The sequence below is a fragment of the Aspergillus vadensis genome (genome assembly GCF_003184925.1).
Source record: "Aspergillus vadensis CBS 113365 unplaced genomic scaffold BO88scaffold_3, whole genome shotgun sequence".
Taxonomy (NCBI): Eukaryota; Fungi; Ascomycota; class Eurotiomycetes; order Eurotiales; family Aspergillaceae; genus Aspergillus; species Aspergillus vadensis.
In genome coordinates, this window is record NW_020292041.1 from 923,335 (window position 1) to 936,873 (window position 13,539).

A 13,539-nucleotide genomic window follows, 5' to 3' on the forward strand; every position below is an offset into this window, starting at 1 on the left:
CGCCCCTCCATCTGACGCATCTTGCTGCCTCTCTGCAGCTGGTTACTTGCCATTGTACAATCATCATCAGCATGCCTTCACCAGGATAAACCCGTCCAGCCATTGTGTCCAGTCCATCCATTGATATTTGCGAATAGAAAATGCGTTTCAATCTAGACTCCGGTTGATCCCGGGATCCACCACCCTTCAGGGGCCATGATACCGTCCATTGTTTACGTCTCTGCCTAAACCCGTTCTGCATCTCCAGACTGCCAGATCTACAGCCTCCCAGTCACCACTCATCCACCCGACTATTGACGCTTCCCCATCCCAGCTAATAACCCAGTGGGGAACCCTTCTCCTTACTTTTAGCGCGTGTCTGGGTCCCGATGGGCTGAGTGCGAATCCCTGGGAGCCGTTAATCCCGGCCTAACTGTTACTTACGCGCCAGCGGCAGGGTGAAGTCGAAGAGGGGCCACCCCCAAATGATGCATCCGTGTCCAAAGTCCAAACTTCCCCCCTCCACCTGACAGGGTCTCCGGAGCCGCTTTGGATATTTAAGGGTCTTTCATCCTTCCCTTGTTCTTTTCTTCCCTTCCATCTTTCTTACTTTCCTCTCCTAACTTCCTAATCCTTCCATAACCACCATGTCTTACTACCCCCCACCACAAGAACCCTACTACGGCGGGCGCCCTCCATACGAGCGTCCGCCATACGACCGTCCTCCCTACGAGGGTGGTCCTCCCCCGGAGCGGCCCCCTTTTGACCGTCCGCGTTACGAGGGTTCTCCTTACGACCGCCCTTCCTATGAGCGCCCCCCTCCAGAGAGATACAACTCCGGTCCTCCCCCGCCGGAGCGTCCTCCCTACGACCGTCCCCCATACGGTGACCGGCCTCCCTACGAAGGCGGCGAGCGTGGCTACGACTCCCCTGCTCCTCGTCCTCCTTACGAAGGTGGCGAGCGCGGCTTCGACTCTCCTGCTCCTCGTCCACCCTACGCCAGCCCTCCTCCTTCCGCTCGCCCTCCTCCCGTCCCTCCCCCTCCTCTTCCCATGGACTGGGCCCAGGAGTGGGAGCCCAGCGTCCGCCGCGCCTACTACGTCCACATGCCTTCCGGCCGCACAGAATGGGAGCTTCCCGCTGACATGTCCCGCGACATGCCTCCCCCTGGTCCTCCCCCGGCCGGTGGTCCGGGCTACTACGGAAGCCCCCCTCCGCCGCAGGAGGGCGGGTACTACCCCGACCCCCAGGCCCAGCAGATCTCCGAAGAGGAGCAGAAGAAGAAGGACCGTAAGAACATGCTTATGGGTGGCGCAGCTGGTCTGGCTGTTGGTGCTCTCGGCGCTGCATTCATTTCCCACGAGATTCGTACGTCCCCTTTCCCTTCCCCCAAGACCACATCCATGGTCATGATAAAAATTTTTACTAACGAGAACAACAGATGAGCACGAGGAAGAAAAGGAAGAAGAGGAGCGTGAAGAACAGTCGTATGACTATGACCGGCCGCCTGTCGTCTACGAGCGCGAGACTACTATCATTGAGCGTGGAGAGGAGCCTGCATATGACTACGAGGAGGATGGATGGTAGATGCGGCATACCTGTTTCTGTTCGTTAATAAACAACTTCTATTCGCATAGCTTTCGGGATTGTTTAGCTGTCTCTATTATGCATTTAACTCAAACTACCTTCTACCAAACAATATATTTGATACTAAAGGTGCCCACAACATAAATCAGAGTGTCTCAATGTGTCGTCGGTCAACTTGTAGATACATTTTCATGTCTCCTTGGCGGTCATGTTCTCGCTCTACTGATAACTCACTACACTTTCTGTCGATATGATATATCTTAGTGTCTCTGGTATTTATGACACCACATCAATTATGAGGATACGCTCTGAGAAACAATACAATGAACTGTGTTGAGTGAATATATAAGTACTATAGTGATTACTGTTCGACATATCAACCCTTCAACTAGTCATCATCACATATATACACGGTACCTCACCCCTCACAGCAGGACAACAAATACCAGAAGTGCATATGAGCAGTACTACATACATACTATACAAACCTCCCTCCCCCTTAACACACCCAATAACTAGTAACCACCCCTACTTCCAACAAACAATCTCCCCATGCAACAACCCAAACCACGCCCTCTCACACTCCACAAACTCCTCCCACCCCCTCACAACCGCCTCCAACTGCTCTCTACTCGCAAACCCCCCCTCCAGCGCCTGCGTCGCAAACCCCGAATTCGCCGCCCTCCCCGCCATCGAACCCCCCCAATACCTCCGTTCCTCAGGACTACTAAAGCACCACGACCCCGCCGTCTTCTTAATGCTCTCCTGCACAAACCCCGCCTCTTCCGCCCACACATGAATCCTCGACCCGGGGTGCGGATTCCCACCCTTCTCCCGCGCCATCTTCGTCGTAATATCCAACCACAGCTCAATCCCCTTATTCTCAGGATACCACGTCATGGCGCTGGATTCGCGGGCCGCGATAATCCCCCCGTTGGGTTTAGCCACGCGGCGCATTTCGCGCAGCGCGAGCACGGGGTCCGCGATATGTTGGAGCACTTGGTGCACGTGCACTAGGTCGAAGGTGTTGTCGGGGAACGGGAGGGCGTGGACGTCAGCTACTTGGAAGGTGATGTTTGTGATGCCTTGCGAGGAGGCGAGCGTGCGTGCTTGCTCTAGTGGGTCGGAGACGTATTCGACGCCGGTTACGTGGCCTGAGGGTACGTGTCGCGCGAAGTCGATCGTGATGCTCCCTGGGCCGCAGCCGATGTCGAGGATGGTCATGTTGGGTTTGAGGTAGGGGAGGATGTAGGGGACGGAGTTGCTGAGGGTGCGCCAGCCGTGGGTTTGGAGCACCGCGGGGGCGTGGTCGGTTGTGTAGGTTGTCATTGTTGGTTGGGTGTATGTATGTATGTATGTGGTATTGGTTTGAGGGTCAATCAAAGTGAAGTTGTTTCTTGTGTTATTTGTGAGGTAAAGTTGAATGGTAATTGCTGGTGCCCATGGGGAAATTTATATGGACGAGTCCCCACCTATGCTGTCATCCCCGCTCCCGTGGTCGGAGTTCCGAAGTTGAACTCCGGGGTGCTGTGTAGGCACATTGTTGGTGGGTGAGTTGGTTTGTTGAAGTCATAGCGGGATTTTGAGTTTGTGCACTTTTGATAGGTTATTTTCTTTTAGAAAGGCTGTTTTGCCCGTTTCGGTTGGGAGGATTGTATAGTTGGTGGGGAGTTGGGTGTTTGAGGAGTGACGGAGTTCCGAATGGTGGGGTGAACTTCAGATCCGAGGTGTATATTGAGGTACACCGCCTTCACACGTCATGCTTTGATTTGAGGCTAGGATGGGTACTTATCCTACGACTAAGATCTGCTGCACTTGATATGCTGCTCTTTCCAGTCCAGGAAAGAGTTATGTGGTCTACTCTAGGTGAGGCGTTGACCGGACTATTGGTATGTAGTTCGACTCACTCAAGCTACTATATATAGTAAGGAGAAAGATCTCGTTGATGACAATTCACTTCGTTTTATACTATTGTGCACATACTCAGTTAAGTTATTATTGAGTAGGAACTTGAGAGAAGAACAGAGTAAGTAGTATAGTGGTAGGGGATTTAGGTAGAGGGTGAGCTAGGCAGGCAAGTCCAGACCATGAAAGCTGGTATGCTAATAGTGATAAGGTTGACGCTAGTCTGGGTACAGAATGTTGGATAGGCTGATTGTTACTACGGGATTGCACCCCTGTCGGGATGAAGTGACTAGTACCAGATGTGTGAAAGCCTTACTGATGATACTATGTCACAGTAATCTTGCCACTGGCTTCGGTAGACTATGCAGTTGTCAGGAGCTGACACTTGCTTAATATATCTGATCCACATAGTCTTCTACTGGCCCCGACTGCTAATTTCGAAGCAATGAAGGCATCGCAGCTTCAATTGCACATGGGTCTAATACTTAGTAGTATTTATATACTATAACCACATTATAAGAAAACGCTTTCTCTGGTACTTTCATGTCAAGAAAAATAGGATTAATATAGAAAGGTAGAATCTCTCGTGGTGTATATCATGCCACATAATAATACATGATATATGAACAACATTGTCAAAATCCCGGTGGTATCATGTCGTAAACTCCGTATTCCATATATTATATTGTACTAGAACATGATCAGCATCAGCAATCTCATGACCGTTGCAGCATACATACCAAGCGTCTGCTTCCAAAAACAGATACTAACGATCATGTGACGACGGCTTCTGAAGACGAGGATAGTAGAACAGGAAGAATACCACGACAGCTAGCAAGACCACGAGCGTCGGAAGGAACATAAACAGAAAGAGGAATAGACTCAGGCCTAATGCGGCGCTATGTCCTGGGAAGAAACGACGAGCCATGAGATCAACAGTCGAAGCAAGCATCGATTCCATGGGATAAGAAAGGGTGATGTTCCACGCTAGTGGTCGAAGATCCGTCTAGTAAGGACTAGTGGACAAAGAAACAGGACGATCAGGGTCCTTTGATGTGATATTTATATCGTAGGTTTAATGAAGTGGCAGATGGAGGCTGGATCCTCGGCCGGAGCTCACGGAATGATGAGTGATGCTGCAGTGAAGCTGGCTGGTGTGGAGCGCGCTGCGCAGCGGGCAGGCCGTTATCTCTGACTTTAATATTGCGGGGACCTAGCTAGACCACGCGAGTCGATTTTGCGGCTGTAGTCCAGATGGGTTGACTCGTTACTGCCAGACAGAGACTAGGGGTCTGGGAAATTGACGGGGGAGATTCGAGCCATTTGAAGTTCTGCCAATAGCCTGGTGCCTGGTCCATGAGGTTGCTTTTGGCGTCTGGAAAAGGCAAATTTGAGGTACCAGCACGGTAAGTTACATGGTAAGCTGTTGGTTGGTAACCCGTTCATTACCAGCCAAAAATGGATGCCTGCAGGGATTTGCTTCATTATTGGGCGCAGTGGAGTTCCATCATTGGCTGATGTCTTAGCGCCCCGCCGAGAACCCACACCAACCATTCCGCTTTCAGCCGAGTCGCTGCTAAATTTGAACGGGCATTCGAAGACCAATCATTACCGGGTGACGCAAGAAGCAAGGATTGTCTGGGTCAGGCAGCAGTATTTCATGTACGGTGCACAGGTTGCTTGAGATGCTTACAACAGCATGCTTATGATCTTTGAAGGAGACTAGATTAAAACAAGTAAGTAATATGCGAGGGAATGATCGCGCCCATGACTGATTTTAAGTATTTCAATAAGCATCGCAGTTTAATTAAAGCCCCTCGTTCTTCCCCTATCTTGGACGCGGGGGCAGTTCGTCAGAATTCCAGCACCAAACCACGGATATAACTTCGGTAATACTGGTATCAATTGTTGAAGATTTCAAAGAGAGCAGACGGTGTAACAGCTGGATTGCTAATACGGCTAGAGCCACCGCAGCGAACCAATGGTCGTGTCGCCCTGTAGGGCTGAGGCGGACTTGGCACGGCCCTCGGGTAAATCAAAGGCAAGCTGGCCAGTCGAAGGGATGGAGCATCGTGAATTTCGTTGTATCATGAGTACGCTGAACAACTGATATCATCCCGCCTGGATGGACACATAACTAATTAATATTCATTAATAATCAGAATGCCGCTGTGGAAACTCACGCTACGCCGTAAAAGAAAATAGTTCTTCCCATCGCAATCAATCAGGCGAGCGTCATCCGTTCTATCCCTTGCAATCCTTCTCTTTTCCTTCCCTTTTTCCTCCCCTTTCTCTTCAGTTCCCCATCGGCTTTCCCCCTCCCTTCCCCATCCCACCGAGCTCGGATGCATCCGTGAGTCCCCGCGGAAATGAGGCCATCTCGTTCGTTATCAATCGCTCAAATCTGATCTGGTATTCTTTGCTTTTTCTTTTCCCCTTTCACCCCCTTCTGTGAATCTTCCTGTCCTTCCTTTCGTCAGTTGATCCAGGATGGGTCTCTTTGCTGGACACGGAGCCCTCGACCAGGCCGAACTGGATAATTTCGGCGTCGATTGGGTCATCCACTATTCGTTCGAGGATGTCGGTAAGCAATTATTCCTCCCAATTCCGTCCGGCTGACACCCGATCTCACACCGTCTTCTTCCCGTCCAGAGCTCTCCCAGGCGATCCAAGAGTTTCGAACTTTGATCCACGACCTTCAAGAAGCGCATCTCCAGGTACAAGTCCGTCATGGCTACGGTGCCTCCCTACTCGTCTGCATTCGGGTTCCGCCCGATCTGTTGGGCAACTTGGTACACAAATCTCGGTACAGATGATCGGTAACAACAAATGGCGCATGGTCGGGAAAGCTAACGACGTATAGTGTCAAGGACTGGCTTCATGGAATCATCCACGAATTTCCTGAGGGCGGAGACGAGGGCGAGACTGACGCCGACACTCCTGCAGAGGCCCTCAGATCTGTTTACCATGCGGTGACATGGCAGAAGCATCTTGGAGGTGCTGGAATTACCCCCAAGGTGGGCCAATGGAAGAATATCACGGCGGCTATCCCTCTGCATGACCGCTCCGCCAACGCGGAGCTCCTCCGAAAATGGAGTCGGACTATCTTCTTGACGGCTGAGGATCTTGACGCTATTCGCGCATTGTTTGGCGAGAAGGTAAGCGCATCAAAAACCTTCTTTTGGGATTCCCTGGCCCTGTAGGAATCTAACAGTTCCAGGTTGCCTTCTACTTTGCCTTTATCCACTGCTATTCCTGTTTCCTGATTTTCCCCGCTGTCTGGGGCGTCTTTTCTTGGTTTTACCTAGGCCCCTATTCGATTACGTGTGCGGTGGTGACCTGTATCTGGGGTATCGTGTTTGTCGAGTACTGGAAAACCCGCGAGCTCGACCTGAGCTTGCGCTGGAACGTCAAGGACGTAGGATTTCTCAAAGTGAACCGACCAGAATGGGTTTGGGACAAAGAATTTCAAAATCCGCACACCGGCGAGACCATTCGCGTGTTTTCGGCTCATCGGCAGTTCGCTCGACAGCTCCTGATGATTCCATTTGCGACCGTTGCAAGCCTGGCATTGGGTAGCTTGATCATCCTATCATTTGCTCTGGAAATCCTGGTGTCAGAAGTGTACAATGGCCCAATGAAGGCATACTTGGAGTTTCTGCCGACCGTTCTGTTTTCGCTCTCCTTGCCCTCCATAACCAATATTTTGACGGATTTTGCGAAGCGTTTGACCGACTACGAGAACTACCGCACGCAGGATCAATACGACCTGGCACAGACAGCCAAGACATTTGTGATGCACTTTATTACGGCCTTTCTGCCCACGCTACTGACCGCATTTGTATACGTCCCGTTTGGAAGCAAGATAGTGCCCTATCTTGACACTCTTCGCTCTTACGGTCTCCTTTCCGCCAACCTTGCCCGTGAAATCCACATCGACACCTCCCGACTGCAACAGGAAGTGATCTATCTCTCTGCGACCGCTCAGATCCTCAACTTCGGCGAGGAAATTGTGCTTCCCTATGTCAAGCAAACCCTGATGCACAAGTGGCGTGACTGGCGCGAAGGTCGGGACTCTTCGCGTCCTCGGGGCTACTCTCAGAGGACCGATCAACTCCTAGTCGATGCTCCGGAAGAAGCTGGTTTCCTCTCGCGTGTCCGTGACGAAATCGACGCAGATGAGTACGATGTTCATGAAGATATTCTGGAGATGTGCGTGCAGTTTGGCTCTCTCGCTCTATTTGGAGTTGCATGGCCCTTGGTCTCCCTGGGTTTCCTCGCCAACAACTGGCTGGAGCTGCGAGGCGATTTCTTCAAATTGAGCTTGGAGTGTCAAAGACCTCCCCCCATCCGAGCTGACTCGATCGGACCATCACTCTTGGGTCTGGAAGTGCTCAGCTGGCTCGGTACCTTGTCCACCGCCGCCATCGTGTACCTTTACCGCGCTGGACTCCAGGAGGTCAACATGTCGTCCCTCCTTCTCACTCTTCTCCTTGCCGAATGGGCCTACGTTGGTGTTCGCTTCATCGTGCGAAGCGGACTCGAGAGAATTAGCTTCATCTCCCTCCGTCGCGAGGAATCGAAGCGCTACGCTATGCGCAAACGCTTCTTGGAAGCCACGTCGGGCCGGGTATCCCCTCGGGCTAAACCGCGAGTCCGGTTCCAGGACCGGGTCAGCGTTTTCTCCTCGTCCACTGATGTCCCTGGTACTAAGGAAGACTTCCTACACCCCGGACATCACCATGAAATGGGCCGCGGTGGACGCTTCTGGTCGTGGGCCCCCAATGAGACAGCGGACGCAGGCGTTCGGCTGATCAAGGCCCTGAACACTAACATGGACGGTTCGAAGACCGGGCCTGTTAAGGGCGCCAAGGGCGCTTGATAGACTCGATACTCCAGTCACTCATTATTATAGATTTGTCACTCATTAATTTGATTTCTGATTCAGGAACCGTCGCAGGTAGATGGTTAGAATGAGCCTGCGGGACGGAAGAATGTGGTCTGTACGTGATGGATCACTAGCTGTCTTAGAACATTATTTCCTTTTTCTTTATTATTTTTATGTGGTTTTTGCTCTGAATCTTTACTTTTCATTCTGCATGTATACATTAGGCTAGTAATAATTGATGATGATTTGAAACCCCCATAAACTTATATTGAAGTATGCACATACAGGTTTCTACCTGTAGGCACCCAGTGATGCAACGAGGTCTAGGAAACTATAATCTCTTGAGAGTCTATCTAGTAATGAATCAAAGTAAGGTCTATCTATGGCCGTCAAGAAAGGGGAATAATATATCTTCAAAGACTATATCCTGAATGAATCCTAGTAGCTGAGAGTCAGGCATTTAAGCGGCTGCATTGGGTCAAGTATATACTCTCAACGTCAGAGCTGAATACATTCGGTTTTCACGAACAAAATATCTTTCACAAATTATTCTACATGAACGCATACTTGATAAGTCATTTCGCAGCATTATGCAACTCCGTGGCAATCCCATCAACAAAACCCTCAAACATCTCTGACTCTGCAAGGCCTTTCTGCCATATAATCCCTAGGACCAAACAGCCATCTCCCTCAGTGATAGAAGACACGGCCAAAGGTGCAGCCGGCCTATCAAATTGCAAGGTGAACATCATCCGTCTGATCTGCGGCCACGACTCTCCTTCCTGGACTGATTTCACAACCCCCAGATTCGATGTCTTGAAGCTTACATCTCGGTCCTTGCCCATCTCACTCTGTATATAGCTCCACATATCCACATATTTGAGCAAGCCCACACTAGTGTCTTTTCCTTCGCGACTGAGCACCTGTTTTATCGTTGCGCAGGATGTCCTCGTGACCTCCCATGGAAAGCTGTCAGAAGAATAATGATCCATCTGCATCAGGAAGGAATTTTCCCTGGAAATCCATGGCCCAGACACCCATGGACTGATCCGTGATCCCTTCTTCTTCCTTCAGCCATCGACGAGACGACATGGCGCTGATTGCTTCTAGTCTTGTGTACTCCTCTGGCAGATGCGCAAGGAGACTGCGTGCAACCGCCGTATGTATAGCCGAGGTTATAGTAGTCTGGTTCTGACGACATCGTTTCCTTAGCGCTGTAGATACTGTTTCGGAGATAACGATTTGGCGGATCTCAATGTCGAATGATTTGAATGACTTCGGACCTGTCCAAAGACCCGGATCGCGATAGGGACATATTTTGTGCTGGAAAAACTGCTTAAGGAAGAAAGTCCAGCTTATAGAGCACGGATGGACGGCTTCCAGGTTTGGCAGTAGAGGGAGATTAGGTGATGGGATCACCTGTCTTGTAGCCTCTCCCGAGGCCAGGGAAGTAGCAGCAGTTCACACAGTTCAGTGTCTGGCTTCTCTTCAGCAGGATAGTCGCGGGTACGCTTTTGGAAGGATATAGTCTGGCTGAGGTCGATTTCTGGGAGCCGGAAGAACCAGGTATCGTTGTCGACTTTGACCGGGATTGCCGATAGGGCAGCATTTTCGCTGATCAATGTTCCAAGTGCTTTATATACATATGCTTGGATGGGCAGGGTGAAGGCGTTTGGGAGGATATAGGTTGCCGATATTGCCACGTTGGCGTGCTCGGTCAGAGCACGTGCGACGAAGAATTCTTCTAGGGGCCCTGTTGGCTGTTCGTCAGATGATGTCCCTTAGTATGGCTTTTACTTTGTCTCACTGACCGGTTCGTCGTAGTCTCTCGAGCTTGTCCATATTTGGAAAGTTATAAGGATGTCGTACAACCACATTATACGCGCGATGAGAGTGGGAGGAGCATGATTTTTCTTTTTTGTTTTCTTCTTCGCGACTTATCATATAAAATACTAGTCAGGCTTTCGAGACAAAAACAAGCCTTCTTTCCATCGGAAGCTTGCTTATTGGGGACCTGTTTAGGGGGACTTCGAGGGTTCAATAAACCGCCACTTTTTGTTCTTCATTGACTATTTGCTGTATCAGATTACCTCAGTTGCGACCGTAAATCACCCAGACAAAATGGAACCGTCAAAGATACCTTGTAGGAAAAGAACAATTGGAAAGGAAATCAAGAATCAACAGAGACTGTACTCAGGCAACGGCTTACTTCAAGTCTGCTGCAGAGTACTATTTTCGTCATGCCCCGGACGCAAAATTGCCCAGTCCAATTGAAGGCTGCTGGTTCGCTTAGGACAAGGGTTGCCAATGACTTCAGGCTTTTGGATATCTGATTATTCCTGCTAGAACAGCATGAAGTATCACAACCGTGCTATAGTCTAGAGGTTGAATTATTTTGAGAGATTTACCAACATGTTAAGCTTCTATAGTCGTAGTCGTGGTGGACGGACAACACCCGAATACCAGGTAAAAAGCACTTCCACGATTAATATGATGTGGGTCCGACCATTGGATATGTCTGATATGTCTCCAGGATTGATACGGGACATGGTGACAGCGGATGCTATGGATTGTGACAGCTTACAGTAGGCGCCTTTTAGAGTTTATCGTGTAAATCATTGCTTTAGGTATTGCATTCATCCGGGTGATCATGCAGTTATGAGTGTAAGTACTTGATTATTACATTATCCACATCAAAGCTTCACCATACAGCTATGCAACCAGAAATAGAAACTAAAATTGATGTGGTGTTTCATCCACCCGGTAAACCAATTTCTGCCCTCGTACTTTGTTCTCGCGCAACATATCCAGTCCAGACAACACTCCCTTGAGCCCATATGGCTGCTTAGACACCGGATGGGTTTTGATTTTACCCTGGTCTAACAAGTCCTGAAACACTGACTGCCATACCAGGTGATGCTTCATATCAATTGGTTTGGCGGGCACCTTCTGGGTTCCCATCGTGTATGGCTCTCCCACGACGGTATACGCCATTGAGACCGTCGACCGGACATCTCGTCGAGGGCATCGTAGTTCCTGCAGTGTGTGATACCGGCCTCCAGCTTTACTGGTCAGAGCTTCTGCACAAAACTGAGCCGAGGTAGCCATTGCGACGGTGTCAAAGCACAGCTTCAAGTTATCCCTGGTATACCTCCGGATCTCGGCCGCCGCATTAGGCTTGCTATAGTCAAATACCGCATCCGCCCCGAGTTCCTTGACCATGTCAAAATTGCTAACCGAGCACGTCGTGATCACTTCCATTCCGGATAGCTTAGCACACTGAATAGCCAAGGTACCTGTCGCGGTAGATCCTCCATAAATCAAGACAGTCTTCGGTGTAGTAGCGCTCCGCGGCTTTCCAGGCATTGGAATTCCAAGATTCTGGTATAGACTTTGGCCAACGGTCGTGTATCCGACCCCAACCGTACAAGCGTCCTCCCAGCTCATCCATCCCGGAATCTTGAGCTGCCCATTTCCCTTGGCCATGACATATTGGCCAAACGCGCCATCTTCAGGCTCGACGGCGTTGCATCCGTGTGTGAGGCCCAGTATCCGATCTCCCTTCTGGAATCTCTCGGGCACTTTGGGACCGACCTCCTCGACGATGCCGGCAAAGTCACAGCCCACGGTACATCCATCACTAGGCACTAAGTCGATATGTTTCCAGTCTGTCGGGTTGAGAGCCACTGCATTATGATGTGAGAAGAAGAAGAAGCCGACAATGAGGGTCACTGAAGCAATGGAAAGTATAAGTGGATGATGTATTTACCTGTTACGGTTCTGACGAGCATGTAATCATCGCGCAGGCTGGGAATCGGTCGATCGGTCACCAATCTGGCCTGTTTCGGGCCTTGCGTTACCACTGCTAGGTGTGTGTTCAACTTTGCAACCATGATATATGTGGATGATAACGACGTTTTGCGCTAAATTTGTGGACTAAGAGATATTGGTCTTCGAGGATAGAATCGTTCCAAGCTTTAGGTAGAATGAACCTTTTCAACAACTATAACTTCGGAGTAGCGAGAAAAGAGTGAAATAATGCCGGCGATATAGATAAGCAACGTCAAAGGCCGGATTCAGCCCATATGACAGATTCCAATAGTTACCCCAGAGGGGATGGTGTTAGCTGCCGAAGCTGCGGTAGCAGCTGTTGTCGAATATTGCGGTGAGCTTCCTTAAACAGCTATCCACTGCATGGTAAATGTTGGTGTGGTTGCAGAAGATTTCCCGCCATCACCGTCTTGTACAGTTGGAGTTGTCACTATTGGAATACTCATCACTACTTACAAGTGATACACCAAGCGGACGAGTTGACATCTGTCTATCCAGGAAGTTGCGACCCATAAGGTGTTCAAGCCATTCATATGCAGTTAGCAACATCGGATGCAATAAAGTATTCTTATTGCAGAAACAATGCTGGCACATATGACAGGTAACTGAGGGATAGCATGCTGTTCTGGGACTTGACTGAACATCCCGCAGCCTAGTGCTAACACTCACTTTCGTCAATTCCCATAAGTATGCATACTTGGAAGAACATTAAAGAGAAAAGAAAGTGAAGATCGATTGTAGTGGGTTTGATTTGCCTAGTCAATGTAGCAGTAACGACAGTAGTAAGTGTGGATTTCTCTTCTCACAAGAGGAGTGACAGCCCATGTCATACCTGAAAGCTTGAGTAGTAATGGTGCCCCTGTAATGCAGAGCCTTCCACCTAACAGCTATTGAATGTTGGTTTTATCAGAGAATGATATGACAGATATCCATCGAACCTGTCACAGAGCCCGAGTAACTGAGTTCGGATAGCTTGCCCCAATCTGGAAGGTCAGTCTAACCCAGATTTGATGAAGGATCAAGGATCCACCCGCCCATGGTGAAGCATGTGACTGGGCGGTAAACATGCCACTGTTACTTACTCTTCTCTCTCCCTCTTTGTTTCTCTCTCATTCCAATTCCGACCATCTGATGAAATTGTATTCGCGCATTTCCTGCTTCCTGCTTCTTGATCAGTTATGTATGATTTACTCCGGTAGCTTTGAAATCCACCTTTCCTCAGTTTAATTCTACTCTAAATGAGCTGCGCCGGTCCGAAGCGGTATATAGAGTAGAGTCTTGTCGCCTGCATGCTGCATGGCGATGTGAGCCGACACCCCGGAAGGTCTGCGGGGGATCGAGCACGAACA

The 13,539-nt window shown here is 49.8% G+C and overlaps 6 protein-coding genes across 6 annotated transcripts; 2 read left to right on the forward strand and 4 right to left on the reverse strand.

The window, feature by feature from the left end:
- Window positions 1-626: 626 nt before the first annotated feature.
- Window positions 627-1,566, forward strand: BO88DRAFT_450168 (WW domain protein; the record flags this gene model as incomplete). The annotated part of the gene is made up of 2 exons (XM_025710548.1): window positions 627-1,347; window positions 1,421-1,566. The coding sequence occupies 2 exons, from the start codon at window positions 627-629 to the stop codon at window positions 1,564-1,566; spliced, it is 867 nt and encodes a 288-aa protein (XP_025566576.1).
- Window positions 1,567-1,929: 363 nt separating this feature from the next.
- On the reverse strand, window positions 1,930-3,233 carry BO88DRAFT_485111 (class I SAM-dependent methyltransferase). Its single transcript, XM_025712321.1, has one exon. It carries the CDS (start codon window positions 2,893-2,895, stop codon window positions 2,095-2,097), a length of 801 nt encoding a protein of 266 aa, XP_025566577.1. The 5' UTR covers window positions 2,896-3,233; the 3' UTR covers window positions 1,930-2,094.
- Window positions 3,234-4,001: 768 nt separating this feature from the next.
- BO88DRAFT_401872 (uncharacterized protein) lies at window positions 4,002-4,810 on the reverse strand. The gene is made up of 2 exons (XM_025705951.1): window positions 4,212-4,810; window positions 4,002-4,161 (listed from the first exon to the last, which is right to left on the reverse strand). Exon 1 carries the CDS (start codon window positions 4,397-4,399, stop codon window positions 4,238-4,240), a length of 162 nt encoding a protein of 53 aa, XP_025566578.1. The 5' UTR covers window positions 4,400-4,810; the 3' UTR covers window positions 4,002-4,161; window positions 4,212-4,237.
- Window positions 4,811-5,961: 1,151 nt separating this feature from the next.
- BO88DRAFT_450170 (anoctamin family protein) lies at window positions 5,962-8,353 on the forward strand (the record flags this gene model as incomplete). The annotated part of the gene is made up of 4 exons (XM_025710549.1): window positions 5,962-6,055; window positions 6,124-6,277; window positions 6,335-6,629; window positions 6,692-8,353. 4 exons carry the CDS (start codon window positions 5,962-5,964, stop codon window positions 8,351-8,353), a joined length of 2,205 nt encoding a protein of 734 aa, XP_025566579.1.
- A 560-nt stretch (window positions 8,354-8,913) lies between these two features.
- On the reverse strand, window positions 8,914-10,236 carry BO88DRAFT_441338 (uncharacterized protein; the record flags this gene model as incomplete). The annotated part of the gene is made up of 4 exons (XM_025709870.1): window positions 8,914-9,351; window positions 9,395-9,713; window positions 9,779-10,071; window positions 10,171-10,236. The coding sequence occupies 4 exons, from the start codon at window positions 10,234-10,236 to the stop codon at window positions 8,935-8,937; spliced, it is 1,095 nt and encodes a 364-aa protein (XP_025566580.1). The 3' UTR covers window positions 8,914-8,934.
- An 856-nt stretch (window positions 10,237-11,092) lies between these two features.
- Window positions 11,093-12,252, reverse strand: BO88DRAFT_450172 (zinc-binding alcohol dehydrogenase family protein; the record flags this gene model as incomplete). Its single annotated transcript, XM_025710550.1, has 2 exons — window positions 11,093-12,045; window positions 12,129-12,252. The coding sequence occupies 2 exons, from the start codon at window positions 12,250-12,252 to the stop codon at window positions 11,093-11,095; spliced, it is 1,077 nt and encodes a 358-aa protein (XP_025566581.1).
- Window positions 12,253-13,539: the final 1,287 nt, after the last annotated feature.

Bases quoted from the DNA above. Each gene is read 5' to 3' on its own strand.
- BO88DRAFT_485111 (XM_025712321.1), bottom strand. From the start codon at position 2,895: ATGACAACCTACACAACCGACCACGCCCCCGCGGTGCTCCAAACCCAC.
- BO88DRAFT_401872 (XM_025705951.1), bottom strand. From the start codon at position 4,399: ATGGCTCGTCGTTTCTTCCCAGGACATAGCGCCGCATTAGGCCTGAGT.